Raw genomic sequence first — 17,813 nt, 5'->3', positions numbered from 1 at the left:
TGACTACATTCTGTGTTTTACTATTCAGACTTATTTCACGTCAGTCATTACACACCTCGGGAATTATCTGGAAGATTATTGTGTTTATCAAGTAATTGAGGTTGCTGTCGCCCTATTCCAGTTTGATAGCACCTTTTGTGACTTAGGCTCCAGAATGTAGTGTCTGTCTTTTTGTGTTGAATCATGTAATTTTACTGAAGTTAGTGCTTCTGTCTGTGCAGAGCCTGTCTGCTTCCTATCTGTTGGATTCTGCTGAAGGACTAAAGAATGAGTACCTAGAAAGGGCACTGAGAGAAATGAAAGCCCTTATGGACACAGTAGGCTCTATCAATACTTTATTTCTGAGACCCTGACAGTTTAATCTTGCTGTGCGATTTAACTTCCTGCTGCTGAAAATAAGCAGAGAAAATATGATAAGTATCAAAACATAGTGAATTAATTGATTTTGTGCTTTAGGTCTCTGTCAGTAGCATAAGAACAGTACCACCATATAAAGTTACTGAAAGTATTTTGAAAATTAATTAATAGTTGTGAGGAATGATATTACTTCAGTAATAAACACTTATATGAACAGAAGTCTAGAAGAATACTGACAGTACAGTCTTCACAGCAGAGTTTTAACAGAGTACAATAAATGAGCAGCAAAAACAATAATAACGTGAAAGCAAAATAGTGAGTAGCTGCTTATTGAAGTTTGTGCCAATTCTATATGCAATAAGCTGAGATTCAGGAGGGTAAATATCACATATAAATATATAATTTTATCCTAAACATACTTGTAAGATAGAGCAGATGGAAGCTTCTTAGGTAACTTTAATTTCAACATTTCTAGTTTTCTGAAAGCTTGAATTTCCATTTTTGTGTATTTTTTGTTTATTTTTTTACTTCCTCCTTTTCCCTCCTTCCCTGTTTTTCTTGTAAATATCGTTTATGTGTGTCAGTTAGAAACATTCCACAGAAGCAGATAAAATCAAATATTGAATTTGCCTTTTCATTTAGAAAACATGTTTATATCCAAATCAATGAATCAAAAAAATACCTAATTCTTGTTGAGTATTTATTCACTGACAAAAATGACAGCATGCTTGTTGTATTTTCCCAGGTTATCCTTCACTAGTAAAATTTTACATTCCATTACTATAGGATTGATCAAATAAAGACTTAATTTTTGTTAATGCAGATTGCACATTCGATAACAAGCTCTAATTTCTTTATTTCCCTTTCAAAAACAGGTATCACGGTTTCCTTTTGCACTTTTTGTTAGAAAGCCCACAAATACCTGAAATTTTCCATGTGAAAATATTTGTATAAACATTACTGGACTTGAGATAAATACTTTAAAATCTATCCTCACTTTCTTAAGAAGCATTATTTGACAATGCAGCCGAGGGCTGTTACCCAGCTGTTTACCCAGCAGGTTTCTTGTCTCACACTTCAGCCAGCCGAGCAAAGGTGCAAGTTCTCACTGCTCCAGCAGACCAGAGTCAACACTGGCTTTGAGATATGTAATTAGCAGGTAGATTAAATGTGCTTATTTTGCACTTGAGTGGATCAAGTTAAATTCCACTGGCTCTACAGTGAAGAGTTACTCTTCTATCAGGAACAGAGTAACAAGATTCTCAGGATAAAAAATCTTGACTTTCTATTGTTGTGCAAAATAATTTTGTCTCTTGAGTATAAAGCATGTTTCATTGTTTTTTTTTCCTGTAAGAGTGCAGGTGAAGCCTTGTTATGCCACTTTTCTATGCTTATATTTTATTGAACATTGAATTTTGTGGTTTACTTGTTTCATCCAGACTTTTACAATGGCGTCTTTCCTATTTCTATTCTGATAAATAAACACAAACAATCAAAATTAGCATTTTTGAAGTTGTTAATGAGCAACATGCTTTTAGTAGTGAGGAGCAACCACTAAAATTATTTTTTTTCTTCTACATGATATTTTCCTATGTATTTTAATCACTGGGAAAAACAAAACCACTGGATTGAAGCTATAAATTGCTTTAAATGTAAAAAATGTTACATATATATAGATAAAATTAAATAGTGTTTTTTTTTATTGAGCAATTATAAAATTACATTCAGCAATTGTAATATTTTCACCCTGTGCAGGGAATAATGATGATCTACAGTTCTACCCTGGCACCAGGTTCATCCAAGAAATAAAGTATGCAGGTCACCATCAGGTTGCCCAGTTAAATACTTCAGCTCTAGGTTAAGCTCTGGCTATAAATGTGCTCATCTACCTCCTGCCCAAGATCATGAGAAGAGCTGGGGACAGTGGGAGAGCACTCATTATTTTTAGGGGTTAAGCCAACTACTGTCTTCTTTTTAGGTTGCTCTGGATAAGGTTATTTCCTAAAGTGAATATATATATATATTATTGATTGTAGGATGGAATGGGAAATTTGAGAGTCACTAAAAAAGGAATACGACTTGACGGAATATCTGAATTTCTACTTCCACTATATGTGAAAGAAATCCATTCCCGAAAGGTAGGTGTTTTTCATCTTTATTTCTTAATTTGCAGCTAATATAAATTGATCTCTTCAGTCTCAAACTACAAAGTTTAATTCTTACACCTCCTAGACTGGCAATCAGTAGAGGTTTGCTTTGAGAATATCTTAACAGTGAAAGCTCCCTTCATGTCAATTTTTTTCCTGAAACCTTGCTTGCTTCTTAAAAGAAATGTTTTATCCTAAAGAAAGGAGATTCAAAGCATGTATATTTTATACTTCAAATTACCTCAGAAATGGGAATGGAACATTTGACTCTCAGTTGATGTAAAGACCAGGAAAGAAAGAGTGGTGATAAATTCAAAATGCAGAGAAATGAGGAATGGTTTTGTTCTTTTTATCACTAGCTATCATGACTTCTTTTTCTTTTTCATTATTTTTTAATTTTTTGTTTGGGTTTATTTTGCTCATTAGGTAGAGGAAATCCTGCTATACTGTGTAATGTCTCTAGGATTTAATTTTTCAAAGCAAACCCTTTTAAATGTTACTTAAATGAAATTATCATATATCATCAGGTTATTACAGAGAAAAAAAGAAAAGGAATAAATTTTATACTATGAAATTCAGTATAGGTCATTTTAATTCTTTTGGTTTTATTCAGTTATGCTGTTTATATTAACATTGTCAATGAATTTTTAAAAATATTGGAATGCTGGAAAAATAATCTTTTTACCATGAGAATGATTACCTATGATCTGAGTAGAATGTTATCTTGGCTTTCAATCAATGATCTGAAAAGAATTTTCGTGCGCATACTGCAACATTTGACAGTAGTCACAAGTATGTTCACTCTAAATTCCTTTGCGGAATTTTTTTTCTGTTGAAATCCGTCTTCTATGTATATAAGAAAAGTCTTGAGTACATTCATAAATGACATGACAGTTTCCCATTTCTCTTAATTAGTTCACTCTTATGTTAATAAATCCTTGAGGTAGTCTCTTCATCCTCTTGTTCTCTAGAGCAAAGGTCTTTCAATCCTTGACAGAGTAGCAGTATTGTCCTAGGTAATGAAAATTTTTATAATATTTAAGTAACCTTGCAGGGAGCATACTTTTCATTCAAGGCTGCAGAACATTACTCATGATGTGGCGTTTTTATCATTTCTTTTCTGTAAGTGGACAGTATGTATTGTTGTTCCATGTCCTGCTCCTCTACATGAGAGTAATGATTTGGAATATTTTCTTGCCCAGTGCTTCATACTGCAGAACATTGGTTCTTTTAAAGAGAAGATGGAAAGTTTTGTTTCAAGTGATCATAATGAGACTTGAGTAGGGTCCTATTTTAGCTGCTAACAAATCTCAGAAAAAAATACATTTTATGCTTATTTAATGCATGGTTATTGTAAACGAGGGGATGCAGAATCTACCAGATGCCTAACATAAGGTCCCAATAGTCCTGTGAGGCTCATGAAAAAACACCACTTGTCAGTAAATATTCTCAAGCTAGCAGAAAATAGAGTTGATCATTAACTCGAAAAAAATAATTCAAGTAAAATATTTTTGGAATTCCTGGTCTACTTATCTGAATTAACTTTAAGGCACTTGTCACCTAGATAAAAAAAGTGGTATTAACACAGACTTTATTCTATCTTGCAGAACTTTTGAAATAGATTAACTTTCCAGTCTTATGCCAACTTGCTCAGTAGTTGTGCTAAAGTTCAGTAACTTCTATATGCAAAAGGAATGCCATGAGGGAATGATGAAGGAAACCTCTGGAGCTGTATCCAGCTTAGCAGTAGAGTTTTGTTACATCTCTGCAGAGTATTTCTACAGCTGCATGGCATCTGCATGTGACATGAGCTGTTTTGGTACTTACAAAGGTGGCCATAGTGCTGCTGAAATCTAAAAGTGAGCTTTCTGGGGTTTTCTGGGGTCTCATCACAGTCAGTAGTGACCTAGTCAATACTGGCAGCAGATTCTGAGCAGCCATCCTGCTCACTCACCGGCTATTAGTGTTTACTTTGGGTAATACAGACAGGAATGCTTTTGTCTGCCTTTTCCATTTAAGTAATAATGATTTAAGTTTGATGTATGCAGGAGTTAAAATATTCTGTGAAATCAACAACTTATTACTTATTTCTAGAAGGAGGGTTTGTTCTTTCAGCCTACACTCATTCCCCTATAAAAGAACACATCCATTAAAGTGGCATTGTTTGATGGGCTCCCCGATGACTTGTTCAGTAGTGACTTTGCAGGCCTGGTGTATTTCCTCTGCAGCGCAGAGCGTGGTTTGTGGAATGGCCCCTGAGGGAGCTCATGGAGGCTCTCAGGGGAGGTCAGGCACTCACTGTTGTCCCACCGCAGCTCAGGGCAGAGCCGGGCGCAGCAGTGGGTGTGCTGTGCTACGGCTGGGAGGCATTGCTGGAGTTCTTGCACATTTGCTGGTGCTATCTTTCAGTAAGCTTGATCTGAAAGTGATAAAAATGTTCATTGAGAGGACAGCATTCGCCTCTGATAGTGAACTACTGCTGATAAGAGTGCCCAGCAGTCTGTTGAGTAGGTAGGCGGAGCTGAGCTCTGTGCTGCTGCAATTTCGGTGAGAAATTTGCTAGAGTAAAGCTCACATATGCTTACTGATGACCACTTGCCTGCTGCATACCTGGATGCCCAATTAAGATCATTTATACAGTGTTAAGTGCAGACCTTAAAATGCCTTTATCAAGAGAATGGTATTGAACTTTGTATATAGGTTGAAATACTGCCTTTTATCTTGTGATTGCTTCATTGAAACCCTGAATATTCAAAGCAAGTGCTAAAATACTCAGATTTAAGACAGCTAGAAAACAAATGTATGTGAATTCTTAAAAACAAAAGAAAACTTCTAGTGACAATTACTTCTGACAGTATAAAATTTTCTTTCCAAAGGTAGTAGTGAAAAAGCCAGGTCTTGACTAAAATGAATATTTTCTCTTGTGTAGAAGTTGTGTAATTGAGAAGGCTACTCAAAGTGTGCTGTTTTCCTGGCCTTGCTACCCTTGCTCTGCCCTTTTTACCATACACAGTCAGTGGTGTCTGCAGAACTATGGGTTCCAACCCCTAATTCTGTGTTTATACAGAGGAGAAACTTCTATATTTTCATCAAATGGCTTCCCTGCGTTTCAGAATTTAAAATGATGCATCAGACTCTGAGCAGATAAGCTTTTTTGATCTTGAATTGACATCTTTATATCCCCAAAACCAGGGCATGTGTAGTCTGTGTATTGAATCTTACAGAGAATTAAATTTTGGCTATGAATGGTCTAGCTGTATACTGTTGATCAAATTGCTCACCTGAAACCAGTAAGTTTCATCCAGACCATGTTATAATTCTCACGTTTATATCATTTGCATTGTTATGATGCAAACTTTATTCTTTATAGTGTATCTTTAATGAGATGTGTGAAATCAGATTACACATAATGCAACTTCCTGAATTATTTCAGTATTTCAGTTCTTCTGCATTGTTTTTATTATCATGCTACTGTGTCCATACCACTGCACTTCAGAATGGAAACAATCAAGGTACAGTCTTATTAGCTCGTCTTATAGCAATAAAAGTTATATGGTGTTCATGGTGTTTTCTTGAGAATGTATTCCTGGGTTTATTAATCTTTTCAATTTGCACATACAGTTCTTAAGAGCTGAAAAAAATCCAGTTTTCTCTTTGTGAAATTGTTTCCATTACATAAAAGAAGTAACCCATTGTCCCTTAAAGTAGAGGGGATTACTTCGGGGTTTTTTCCACAATTAATAAGGTTAAACATGTATTCTCTGAAATTAGTGTGTGTTTTCCAGAGATATCCTTAGAGAGCACAGAATTTCCAATTCTTGGGGGAAATTTCAAGAAAACAAGAATAGTGAATATATATGAACTTACTGAACATGAGAAACTCTGAAAACTTTGTGTTTATCTTGGGTTTTAAAATGTGTGATTCTATATGAATTAAGAAATTGTAGGTGGGGTTCAAAGCAGGATTTCTTTCAGGTATTTTTTCCTCCAGATTTTTACTCAAGCGACTGAATATCTTTGTAAGTATTTAGAGAGCTTTATTTTACATTGTTTTATTTCCAAACCTGGATCTTTATTTCCAAACCTGGATCAATCTTGACAATCTAAAGCTAATCTAAAATATATTTCTTTCATCACTGTTTCTCTGAGTGTATATAATCATCAAAATAGAATTAGTTTTTGCTAATTTCAGCCAAATCATTGCATATATTTAGGTTTATGTTTGGGCTTTAGGTGCCTTTGTGATAACTTTAAATTCTTTTTCTGAGACAATGTCTTCGTTGAGCTTCTCTCTGTGATCGATTTATAAGGATGCAGCATTGGAGATCACATCAAAAACCCTTATAAAGTTGAGGAAGAGCATACGCTCTTCTTGTGCATTGAGACAGGCTTCTCTTTTTGCAAGACCACAAGTTGGTGCTCCTTGCCTTTACTAATCCCATGCTTATTTTGTCCCAGCTGACTTTTTTTCATATCTACATAGTAATAATTTTTAGGGGCCTCTCCCACATAATCTTGTAGGAGCTGATGTGAGACTGACTGGGCTGTCGTTTCTAAAGTCTTCCTTCCTTGCAAGATGCTCATACTCTCTTGTAAGGGCCTGGCAGGATTGGGGTTTTGTTGATTTCGGGGTTGGGTAGGAGGAGCATGTTCTCCCACATTCCACTCAGAAACGTTCTCCCAAAATTTCAAGGCCAGATTTGCTATATCAACCCTCTTTTCTGCTCTTTGAGATACCCTTCTGCCATGCAGTCAAAGCTAGTTCAAGAATCATGCAGTCCTACCCCTACTGAGGTATATAGGTATCAGAGGAACTCCGTTTAGGAGATGTCATCGCACATTTTTTTGTAATATCAAAAAAATCACAAAGGTACCCAAAGAATCTGCCACTGTTATTGCAGATTCTTTAGTTGATGTTCTTTAGTTGATTCTTTAGTTCTTTAGAATGAAATGCAATACTTATTTCTGTAGCTACATGTCACAATCCACTCAGATAAAACTTGAAATGCTTCCCACTTAATTTTTCTGACACCTGCTCTTCAGGCCTTGCCCTTTGGGATCACACACGTGTCACTAAAGATAAAGTCACTATTATGGCATTGTCCTGGTTTTGAGAACTAGGAGAGTCATAAAGGACTCCTTAAGTTATTTTGGCTCTCAACACCATGTCATTCAAATAGTGTCACTTTTATTGATATGAAAGAGATATAAGGTTTTCTTCATCACAAGCTTTGCCGAAGGACAAGTCACTCCTATATTTGTTGATGGTCTCTGGAGGGAGTACCACTCTGAAATTGAGTTGGCTGTGCTTGGTCTTTGCTGACAGCTGATAAGAACTTCCATGATTCATGATTTTGTTCTTGATTTGCTATACTTCAATGGAATCTGTCTGGGGATCATTCAGTTGAGCAACTTTATCTTTTGAATTTCGCTTTTTCATGTCAGCCTCTACTCCTGTTATTATTGGTGAGACTGGTTGCTCAGTCAGGGAGGATTTCTAGTTTTTACGTCAAAATCTGAGTTAATGTTACCCAAGCCTTTTTCTTTGGTTGATTATGGTTCATGGATCAAGTAATGATAGGCCTGTATGCATTCAATTTTATACCAACCTAAGGAGCTGAATTTTATCTGGGAGCCCTTCTTCAGAAGGATGTGAGAAAGTTATTGAAGTTGGAACTGTTTTTCTAGGGGTTGGGTTTTGTTGTTTTAAGCCTCAATTACATTTTCAGTTTTCCAAGTACTTCCTTCATATAATACATCTGTGTACTGCTGGGAAAAATTTCAATGAAACTATGGGACATCTCAGTGTGATGTTCATAATGTTTTGTATCTAATTCTCAGGTAAAGTGTAGATAGATTGAGCTGTTTTAACTTTATGGGCATCTTACACTGATGAATGACCTTTTATTTTCTGAACAACTTTGAAATAGTTTAGTTGCAGTTTACACAAGCTAAGCAATTAAAAAAATACTACATGTTTAAAAAATATTAATATTTCCATAGAAAATCTATTCCAACACAATAAAGTAAAAGCAGATTACTTGCAAGTGACTTGAAAAGAGGAAGAATCTCTGTCTTCATCTTTTTGTGTACGAATTTGCTTATATTTGGTTTTGGAGAACTTTTTTTCCTTTGCATGACATTTTATAATCTTGAGGAACACCTTAGTTTTGCTCCTCTGGATAAACCTTAGGATTATGGATGCACAGGTAAAACCAAGAGGCAAAAATGTGAGTCATTGTGGCAGAAAAATATCCACAGAAGATATTAAGCGCAAATGAAATACATTAACATAGTTTTATCTCCCAAAAATACTGTTAGTTTTTTAGCCCTGGCTTGAGGGCTGCTGAGATGGTTTTAAATGTATTTCTCCCAAGTGTAATATCCTCACTCTTAGGCCTTTGGTAGACAAAAGATATATATTCACAAAAAACATTGTGAATGGGAGTGTCTTAAATTAGAAGGAGATATTTCACATCCACTCAGTGTATTAAAAGTTACAAATATTAATGTAATAAAATTATAAGTCTGATGATGTTGGAAGTTGTCAGAATGGATTTCTGAACAGGAAATCACGCCTGCCCAAGCTGTCCTCTACAACAAAATGTCATGCTCGGTGGATGAGGACAATTGTTATTTTTAATCTTGCCTTTAGTCTGCCATCGCTGTTCTTGATTGATGATGTACAGTCTAAAGGAACAATGGGGTGTCCTGAAAAGTGTCTGAACTGCTGGGTTCCGAGGGCTGTGACCACTGCAGGCCAGTGCTGCAGGCATGAGGTCAGTACTGGGGACAGGGTTGTTTAACTTCTTCATTAGTGACCCGGACAATCACAGTGCAATCCTGGCAAGATTGCACGTGAGATATAACTCAGAGGACCATGTACAAACAAGTAATTTTTAGAAGCAAAAGAGAACAAGAAAAATAAGGAAAGCATTGGAGTTTTAACTGTTCAAAATTTTAATTATTCCAAACTTGTTAGTAATAACACACTTTTTTTTTTTCCTGTTTCACATCAGATGAATTTTAAAAGTACTGAGGGTAATGATCAAATCACAACTTCAAAGATAACGCTTTCTAAATGAATATAAGACAGAATCTCAGGGTATTTATTTGGAAACAGATGTGTCATAAAGTTTGAATTTTTAAATTCCAGAAATACAGGTTAAATTATAAAACTAATTTTACCCATTATATAGAGATTTCTTTTTAACTTTGAAATAAAACAGAGTTGTAACAATCTTCTTTTATTTTGTCTGTTTTGCTTTCAGAATACTTTTATCCTGCGTGGTACTTCTCACTTTAAAAACATTTGTAGTGAAATCATATAAAATAGTCAAGTCATTAATAATCTGCAAAAATAAATATCAATAAAATTCCCCAAATTCCCCAAACCTAAAGACTGCTTGTTACAGATCAGAGGTGAGAAGTTCTGAAGCAATTTTAGTTTTGATGACATCTGTGACAAAGCCATAGAAGCTTACTCCCAGAGTTTCATGAGGCAGTTTAGCAAAAATAATTCTCCTACCTATTTATATAATTTGTCAGATCTGTATTGTGTTAGAACCAGGGTTGTTGGGTGGAAGTTTTGGTTTTTTGTTCTATTAGTATTCTCAATATTTCTATACTCTATGAGGAAGAATAGAAGTCCCTTAGCAAAGAAAGAAAATTGCCTTCTAACTGGTAAAAACTACTCTACATTTTGGGACACCGCACACAATATTGTGTCTGACACCACAACAGAGAAAATTAATGAATATTTCAAAGTTTGTGATGAAAAAAAAAAAGAATGAATCTCATCTCAACTAGCTGGAGTGAAATTCAAAATACAAGTTATGGAATAATTATCATGACAGTGTCTTATTAGAACACCATTGCTCTCTTAAAGGGAAAAATCTGCTTGCTCCTCCACAGCTTCTGACAGTCACTACAAGCAAATGTAATGATTTAATTTAAAATATTGTCCCTCTCCTATTTGAAATTAGCTTCCATTTTCTTCCTTTCAGAAAGAACTAAGTTGAATTTTACTGCTTCATAATAAGCAACATTTTTCGTATGAAGATATATATATTGACCTGCTTGGTCAGTCTTAAGAGCTGGACGTTTTATCCCAGATAGCAAGCAGGCTTTTTGGTTTTGTCATAATAAATGTGTCATGTTATAACCTCTAGTTTCAGAAACAACTTGTATCCAACAATGAGATTTTCTGCTGAAACTGCCTTTACGGAGTGATTTTTGTTTGGTTTTTTTTTTTACCATTCCCTGAAGGAGTTCCCTGTCCATCTGGTGTTGTGACAGAAACTTCCCTCTCTTTTATACAGTTCTGAAATTCCGCCGTCTCAGTGACTAAAACTTCATGGGTTTTTGTACTGTCAGATCAATTTCGCAGGAGGCTGCTGAACTTCCATCAGTTTTAGGAAGCAATATGGCCACAGCATTACCTGTATTGGGGGAAGAATTAATTTAAAATAAGGTAAAGAAGGTAAAGAGAGGCAAGAAGTGCTACAAGCACTTATTTTAAAGAAATATTACAATTTATGAAAGCATTTTAGAATAAAAAATATCATTTATCATTTTTCTCTTTTCCTTTTTAGGCAATGTAAGAAATATGTGTTACTTTTATTTTTGCTTATAGATATTCAATATATGGTTAATTCAATTTGTCCTTAAAAACAGACACGTAGAACAATCATTCTCCTTCTTAGATGCAAAATAAGTACCACATTTCATCATCTTATGAATTGCATTCTTGAATCTTTGCTAACACTGTTACTGCAAAGCAGCTGGAAATTTATTTTTTGAGGAAATGAAATGGAAGCATTGATTATACTGTATCAGGGAGAGTGTTTTGACACTGGCCTCCATCCAAGAGTGATAAGTAATGCTAACATTAGTGGAAAGCCTTGTTGACTTGAAGAGCATCCTCAGGAAATATTTCCACAAAACCAAACAATTTATATTCTTTTCATTACCAAGTGCATGATGAGTCACTTCCTTTAATCTCAAGCTACTATGGTATGTTAGAATTTCAAATAAAAAAATCACCTAACTTCTCATCTTTAACAAGTTATACGAAGTTACGTTTTAAAACTCAGTTTTAATTACTCTGCTAATTCACTGAAATTGATATTTTTAAAAAGTCTTAGAATTAAATTTCAAAAAATATTTTAAGGTAGTTACTAAGCGTGTAGGATTTTCAAGGCTAAATCTCCAGACTGTGCAAAGACCTCACATTAAAGAAGGAAAGCCTTTAACCAGCAAACCAGTTCATTGCTGTGTGGTGTATTATTTCTATCTCATAGACACAAAGTAAGGGAAAGATTTCTTTCTTTTTTTTTTTTTTTTTTTTGTTAGAAATTCAGTAGGAAATAAGCACTAGCAAGAACTCCAAACTATAGATGGTGAAATTCATGGGTGAGATTAGGACAAAGAAAACTCATAAGTAGAAATCTTGTAATGGAAGCAGCAGAACAAGTTAGCATCCTGTACTGGTAATTATGGCTTCAGCATTATGATTGTACAATAACAGCTGGGGATTTACTGTAAAGTTGGCTCTTGGGCTTCAGCCAGAGGCTCATTTATATCTTTTGCTGAATTTAAATCAGTTGTTCTGCAAAGGAAGTTACTATAGTTCACAAAATTTGTTAATTTAGAGTGGCAATCTGTCATGCATAATTCTACAACAGCTACATACTCTTGCTGAGCTCTTTGCAAGTGTAATTGGAAATTGCAGTAGTTGGCTAAAGGTTGACTCTGAATTTTCTTTTGGTCTGAAGATGAAATTATTTTTAAAAATAAAAAGTTAAACATAAATGTGATTAGTAAAAGTGAAATCTGTGTGATACTAAACTTGGCACTCCAGTGGTGATTTACATGAAAGTTTCTTAACAGAAAGGAAAATTGAAGTAAGAATATAGAATGGCTAGATTTTTTTTTTTCCTCTCTTGCTAGATCAGCATATAAATTACAAGGTTTGGACAAAGGTTTCTTTTGCCTCTCAGTTTCTCCACCAGATTGGAATCTTCCTATAAATCTTTGGTCTCTCTTTCTGAGTGTAGTACAAAATCCCAGAAGGAACGTGCTCATACTTGTGTTGATATTTTGATAAAGTACAGATATTTTAGAATGTTAATTAAGTCTCCTGACAAGCTGAGCCAAAACACTGCTGCAGAAAATGCAAAAAGCAGTTTGGCTTTTTGCAGGAGAAACTACTTTACATTCTACAAGCAGCAAATTAATTTTAAAAATATTATAGTAAAAAATATTACTATGACTGTTTAGATCAGGGATACTACTCAATGCTATTTTAAGCTGTTGGTGCTGCTTTTCTTATAAAATATTCTCTACTAGGATGCAGGGTTTTTTTTGAAAGAGTGTGGATCATGTTGAATAATATACTAATTTGGAGTAGCTTTACTGGTTGTTCAGCATGAATAAGGACAACAAAATTTTGTTATTCTGAAAGTGATAAAAATTATACTTTAGCATAATAATTGATGGGACTCCTCTACTGCTCAGATAAGGCGTTAGGATTACCTGAAAGCGGTCAATGGAAGAATGCAGTGATCTCTCTCTGTCTTTTATGGATGATGGTGATTGAGTACTTGGCCAGAGAAGTGGTGGATGCCCCAGCCCTGGAATGTGCAGGGCCAGGCTGGATGGGGCTTTGAGCAACCTGGACTAGGGGAAGGTGTTCCTGCCCATGGGAGTTGGAAAACAGATGATCTTTAAGGTCCTTTCTGACAGAAACCATTTGATGATTCTTTGATTTTTAGTTCCTCAAATTTTTTCTCCTATTAGATGAGAAACGGTGTCTTGAAATGGTTTTAAAATTGTCACACAAAACCCACAGAAATTATTAGCTGAAACATTGTTGGTAGTGTATATGCAAGAAGTCAGGGTTATATTCTCCCAGCTGAAGATCACATATTTTCTTAACTCCATATTTCGTCTTTGCATTTTAAAGCATTTATCAATTTCTCTTTGGAGTCAGAAGAGCATTAAAAACTGTTTTTAACTAAAAATAGAATTGGTGTTAGGATTTCTGTATTTAGGGGTATTCTGTATCTTTCTAAGGTTTGCAGGTTTTTATTGGTCTGAGTTTTTATCTGTGGATTTCAGCAATTAGATGTAATTGCCAATCAAAATATTGGAAGAGGCATCTGATGATCATGGCACAGATGCTCCATGTGTGATTCCAGTAGAATAAATCAGTATTTGTGAGGCACTCTATAAAGAAATATGCATGTATGTATTTTTGTAAGAATAACAGGCATAAATCTCATTTTGACCTTGAGTTTGGCATTCAGAAGATAGTGTCTGTGTACATCCCTATTATTTAATCTCTCCACCCAGTTCCCAGTTCAGGAACTATGTAATTAACACAGTGCAATTAGAAACAGGTGGGCACTAATTACCCCTTTATCCACCAGGTATCTCAGTTCCTACATAGGAACCACTTAAGCACACACACAGACTGCAGATATCTGGTGTTCACTGCAGTTGGGCTGGGATTACAGGGTGTGCTGCATAGTGTAAATGAGTTACAGATGCAACCAGCATAGTACAACCTTCCTGCTTAATTCCCTTCCATTGAATAAACCAAGTTCAGTCTTGGAACGCAAGCAAGTAGAGTAAATAAACATAATTTAAACCATAACTCTGGATACTAGAATCTAATACATGCCTCGGGCTGAAATGACATCCCGGCCCTGGCAAAAGAGTTTAGTAATGAAACATTAACACAGTAATGAAATCCTTTATGAGGTACGTAGAGACACTTGCTTCACACCATCTGAGATTTTCCATATGAATTTCAGTGTGAATTGATGAGACACATTTAATTGCATGTTTGGGTCAATTTCCACTTCATGTACAAAATTTTGTTGTTGAATTACTTATCCCTTAAAACAAACTACTCTTGGATCAAATAATTAAAAATATTAAGACTAGGAGTGTTTCCCTGTAGAAAAGCCCATAAACATTTTGATGGTTATTTCAATGTTATGCAGATTTTTATTGGTTTTTAGTAATTTAATCATGATTTAAAAATTTAACCCCCCTCTAATATTTTAATTACTCGTTTAGGTTTTATTTAATAGACCAGTTTAACATTTGTTCTTGAAGATAAATTGCAGGTGAAGGACTTACTTTCCAATTGCTGGGCATAGTCCCTCAGAATTTCATCTTGTAATCCTTTTCAAATGAGAGTCTAGCTCTTTAAAACAGAATCTTCTCTGATCCATATCATAATATTTAGCCTTTTAGTTTTCATCAGAAGGGCACTTCTGTAATGCCTGTCCTAATCCTTTCCAAATACTGTGCTTTGGTATGTGTGCTGCTTTGTCTTGCAGCATGCAAACTGGATTTCTTTCTGCTATTTCCCAATGCTGTGTCCTCAGCACTGCAAATTTCATTGTGAAAGTCTGTTGTAATTAGATCACGCTGCTGTATGTATAACCACTTTCTCACTTCTGCTAATCAACCTTTTCCCTTTCTTTTGCTTCCCTTCCTTAATGATGCCAAGGGCCCTGCTCTTTTGTCAGCCTGCCTGGGGGTTTAAGCAGAAGGCTTAATTAATGTCTTCAGCTGTGATCTGGAAAGCACTCTCTCACAGACATTTTGGATAGACCCCTACGATTCAAATAAAGCAAAACTGAGAAATCTCTAAAGGCTGAAAGTTCCAAGTCAGAAATGTAACTGAGAAATCATTATCCTGAGAATGAAGAAAACTCCTTTGTTTTTAATTTTTGACCTTTAGAAGTTCATTAGTTTCTTAAATATCTTAATTATATTAGACCTTGAATATCTAGCCTTCTTGCTTGTGAACCTATTGGGCTTTCCCATACAAATAAGAAACTATTTTAACTAAGTTTTAGTCAGTAGGGAATCTATAGAATTAGAATCCACATTTCCCCATGCATCTGCATAAGGGTTTTCAGAAATTTCACAAGTACCTTGGTACTTCATCTTTTCCTTGCTAAAAGATTTTTTTTAATTAAGTCACTTTTTAATCTTCAAGTATCTACTGTACATATATGAAATGTATTTAAAAATTTATTTTACAAATTGCTGTAATGTCTTAGGATCACAGTGTCTTGAGAATTTGTTATATGTAACTACTTACATGTTTATTAGGTCTCCAGCTTTATTCAGTCTTCTTTCTGTATTTTGGAATAATCTTTGGTGATTCAATGTTTTACTTCTTTACTTTTTTTTACTTTTTTTTTTTTTTTTTACAAAAATAAATGCAATTCTAAACTGGTTGCGATGTTGTCAAAATAAAAAATGTGTTATTAAAAAACCAAATCATTTTTGTAGAAAGCTGGAAAACTGAACAACTATCTGCCTCACTTTTTATATGTTTTGGTTTTCCAAAAGAAAGAAGGATAAATTTGGTAGTACTCTCTAACAGTGAATAAATTAACCTTTTTTAAACTAAGTCTTTAAAGATAAAAGATATCTACAAATAATGTCTTGCCATCCAGTGCCTACACGTTTCATACTGTTTTTGAGAACAGAAGGCACCATTTCCAGGCAACACATGAATGCTTAGAATTTAGTTTTATGACCTTTATGCCATTCGTCTTTTGTATGATGATGGAATACAAAGCTTAGGAGAAGCAGAGCCAGGATCAGAATTTATTTCTGAAGGTCCATATCTCTCTCCAGCATTTCAGACAACATGGTTTCTGCACCTCAATTTCTTGTCTGCAAAACAGGGCTAACAGCACATCCCTACCTCACAGAAGGTCATTAGCTACATAATTTAAATGATGGTGTGTGCTGTTAGACAACATAAGCAAATAAGGACATCAGGCAATGAGGGTATTAATAAAAAGTACAGAAGTATTACTGATTCTTATTTACGTGGAGTATTCTATATCAGGCATACTGAGATCATCCATTAGTATTCAGTGCCCTCTGTTATTATTGCAAATATTACTTTGTTTTGAAGATCAGGCTTGTAGGCATCATTCTAAGCTCATCCTTCCCTTATAATTTATTTCCTTTGTGTTTTGAGACTGATGAGCTATAAATTGCTCATGAGATGTAATGGGTTTTCTAATCAGAAGCTGTAAAGAGTAGAGCCTGGCATTATTTTACTGCTTTGCTAAACAGTTTTACTAATGAGGCTACTAATACAATGTCCCCATTGAAAGATGAAACTCATGATGATATTTCTCCTGATTGGGAAGGATAAGCAGTTTTATTGTGAATTATTTCTAACAAATATCTTCATCCTTTGAGATGTTTTGTGGGCAGGACCGCTAACAGTAGAAATATGAAAGTAAGCAGTAGCTTTGTCAAAGTAAGATGGAAAAATTGGAAAGATTTAATTCATCATTCATGTCTCAAATATTTCCTTCCAAAATAATGCAAGTAAGCTCTGACTCTCAGCAAATGCATTTACAGCATCATAATATCACATTTGTTACAAAAATGCACTAGGAATGCAGCATCACATCCTATAACACTTTCACAGCAAATGCTTTTTTCTTTTGAAAAGTGAATAAAGTTTGATCATAAAGACAAGTATGCAAAGTGTACCGTGTTCAGAGGAACTGAAAGTGTCCCTGACTTTCTGGAGACAGGGAACCCTATGACTTTCCTTCCTCTCTCTATGAAAAGTTTGGTTTGGTTTTGGTTTGTTTTTTCTCTATCCTCCGTGAGAATTAATCATTATCCTCTGCAAAAATTAATCTGAATATTTCTGATTCTCTTGTGCATGTGTTTCTGCATGTGTGCAAAAGTGAAAGAAAGAGATCCTCATCACATACATAGAGTTGTATAAAGTTGATATTCAAGTCTCTGATCTAGGTCAAGGTGACTTAAGACAAGAGGACTGTGGTCCAAGGTGATGCTTTTTCCTGGTTTTAATTTAAAAAAAAATCTATTTCAAAAACTTATCTTGTTTTATGTAGCAATTACATAACTACTAATTTCCAGAATAAGTGGGAAAGTCCTACCTGGTTCTCATGCTTTTAAAGTATGGCAAGAAATGAAAAGAACTTTCCCAACCAGTTTTGATGGCTAATAAATAATGATAACAGAGTGTTGGAACTTGACAGGCTTGCCTGGCAGTGGATGCACAGTGGAAGGTTGAGGAAAAAATTCTGTACAGTGAAAAAGATTTTGATTTTTTTCCTTTTTTTAAATTGTAGAAGTTGACTAATATTACTTTCTGATGTAGCTTCAGGTCTTGATTTGAAAGATAAAGAAGTGTTAAATGAGTTAGTCCCTTTTCCTCTCATCCTTTAGAAGAATGTGGAGTGGAGAATGGACCACCACCATTAGAATTTCTTTAAG

General features: G+C 34.8%; 1 protein-coding gene across 2 annotated transcripts in view; it reads left to right on the top strand.

Annotated features, from left to right (window-relative positions):
• The window catches only part of SGCZ (sarcoglycan zeta), a 377,337-nt gene that overhangs the window by 284,395 nt on the left and 75,129 nt on the right, over positions 1–17,813 (top strand). For both annotated transcript variants that reach the window (XM_063155945.1, XM_063155946.1), the window contains exon 3: positions 2,394–2,495. In XM_063155945.1, the coding sequence (XP_063012015.1) occupies positions 2,394–2,495 (102 nt within the window). The remainder of the gene's footprint in view (positions 1–2,393; positions 2,496–17,813) is intronic.

This window comes from Melospiza melodia, chromosome 5, assembly GCF_035770615.1.
Source record: "Melospiza melodia melodia isolate bMelMel2 chromosome 5, bMelMel2.pri, whole genome shotgun sequence".
Classification (NCBI taxonomy): Eukaryota; Metazoa; Chordata; class Aves; order Passeriformes; family Passerellidae; genus Melospiza; species Melospiza melodia.
The sequence above is the reverse complement of the archived record's forward strand: the minus strand, read 5'-3'. Positions and strand labels throughout refer to the sequence as shown.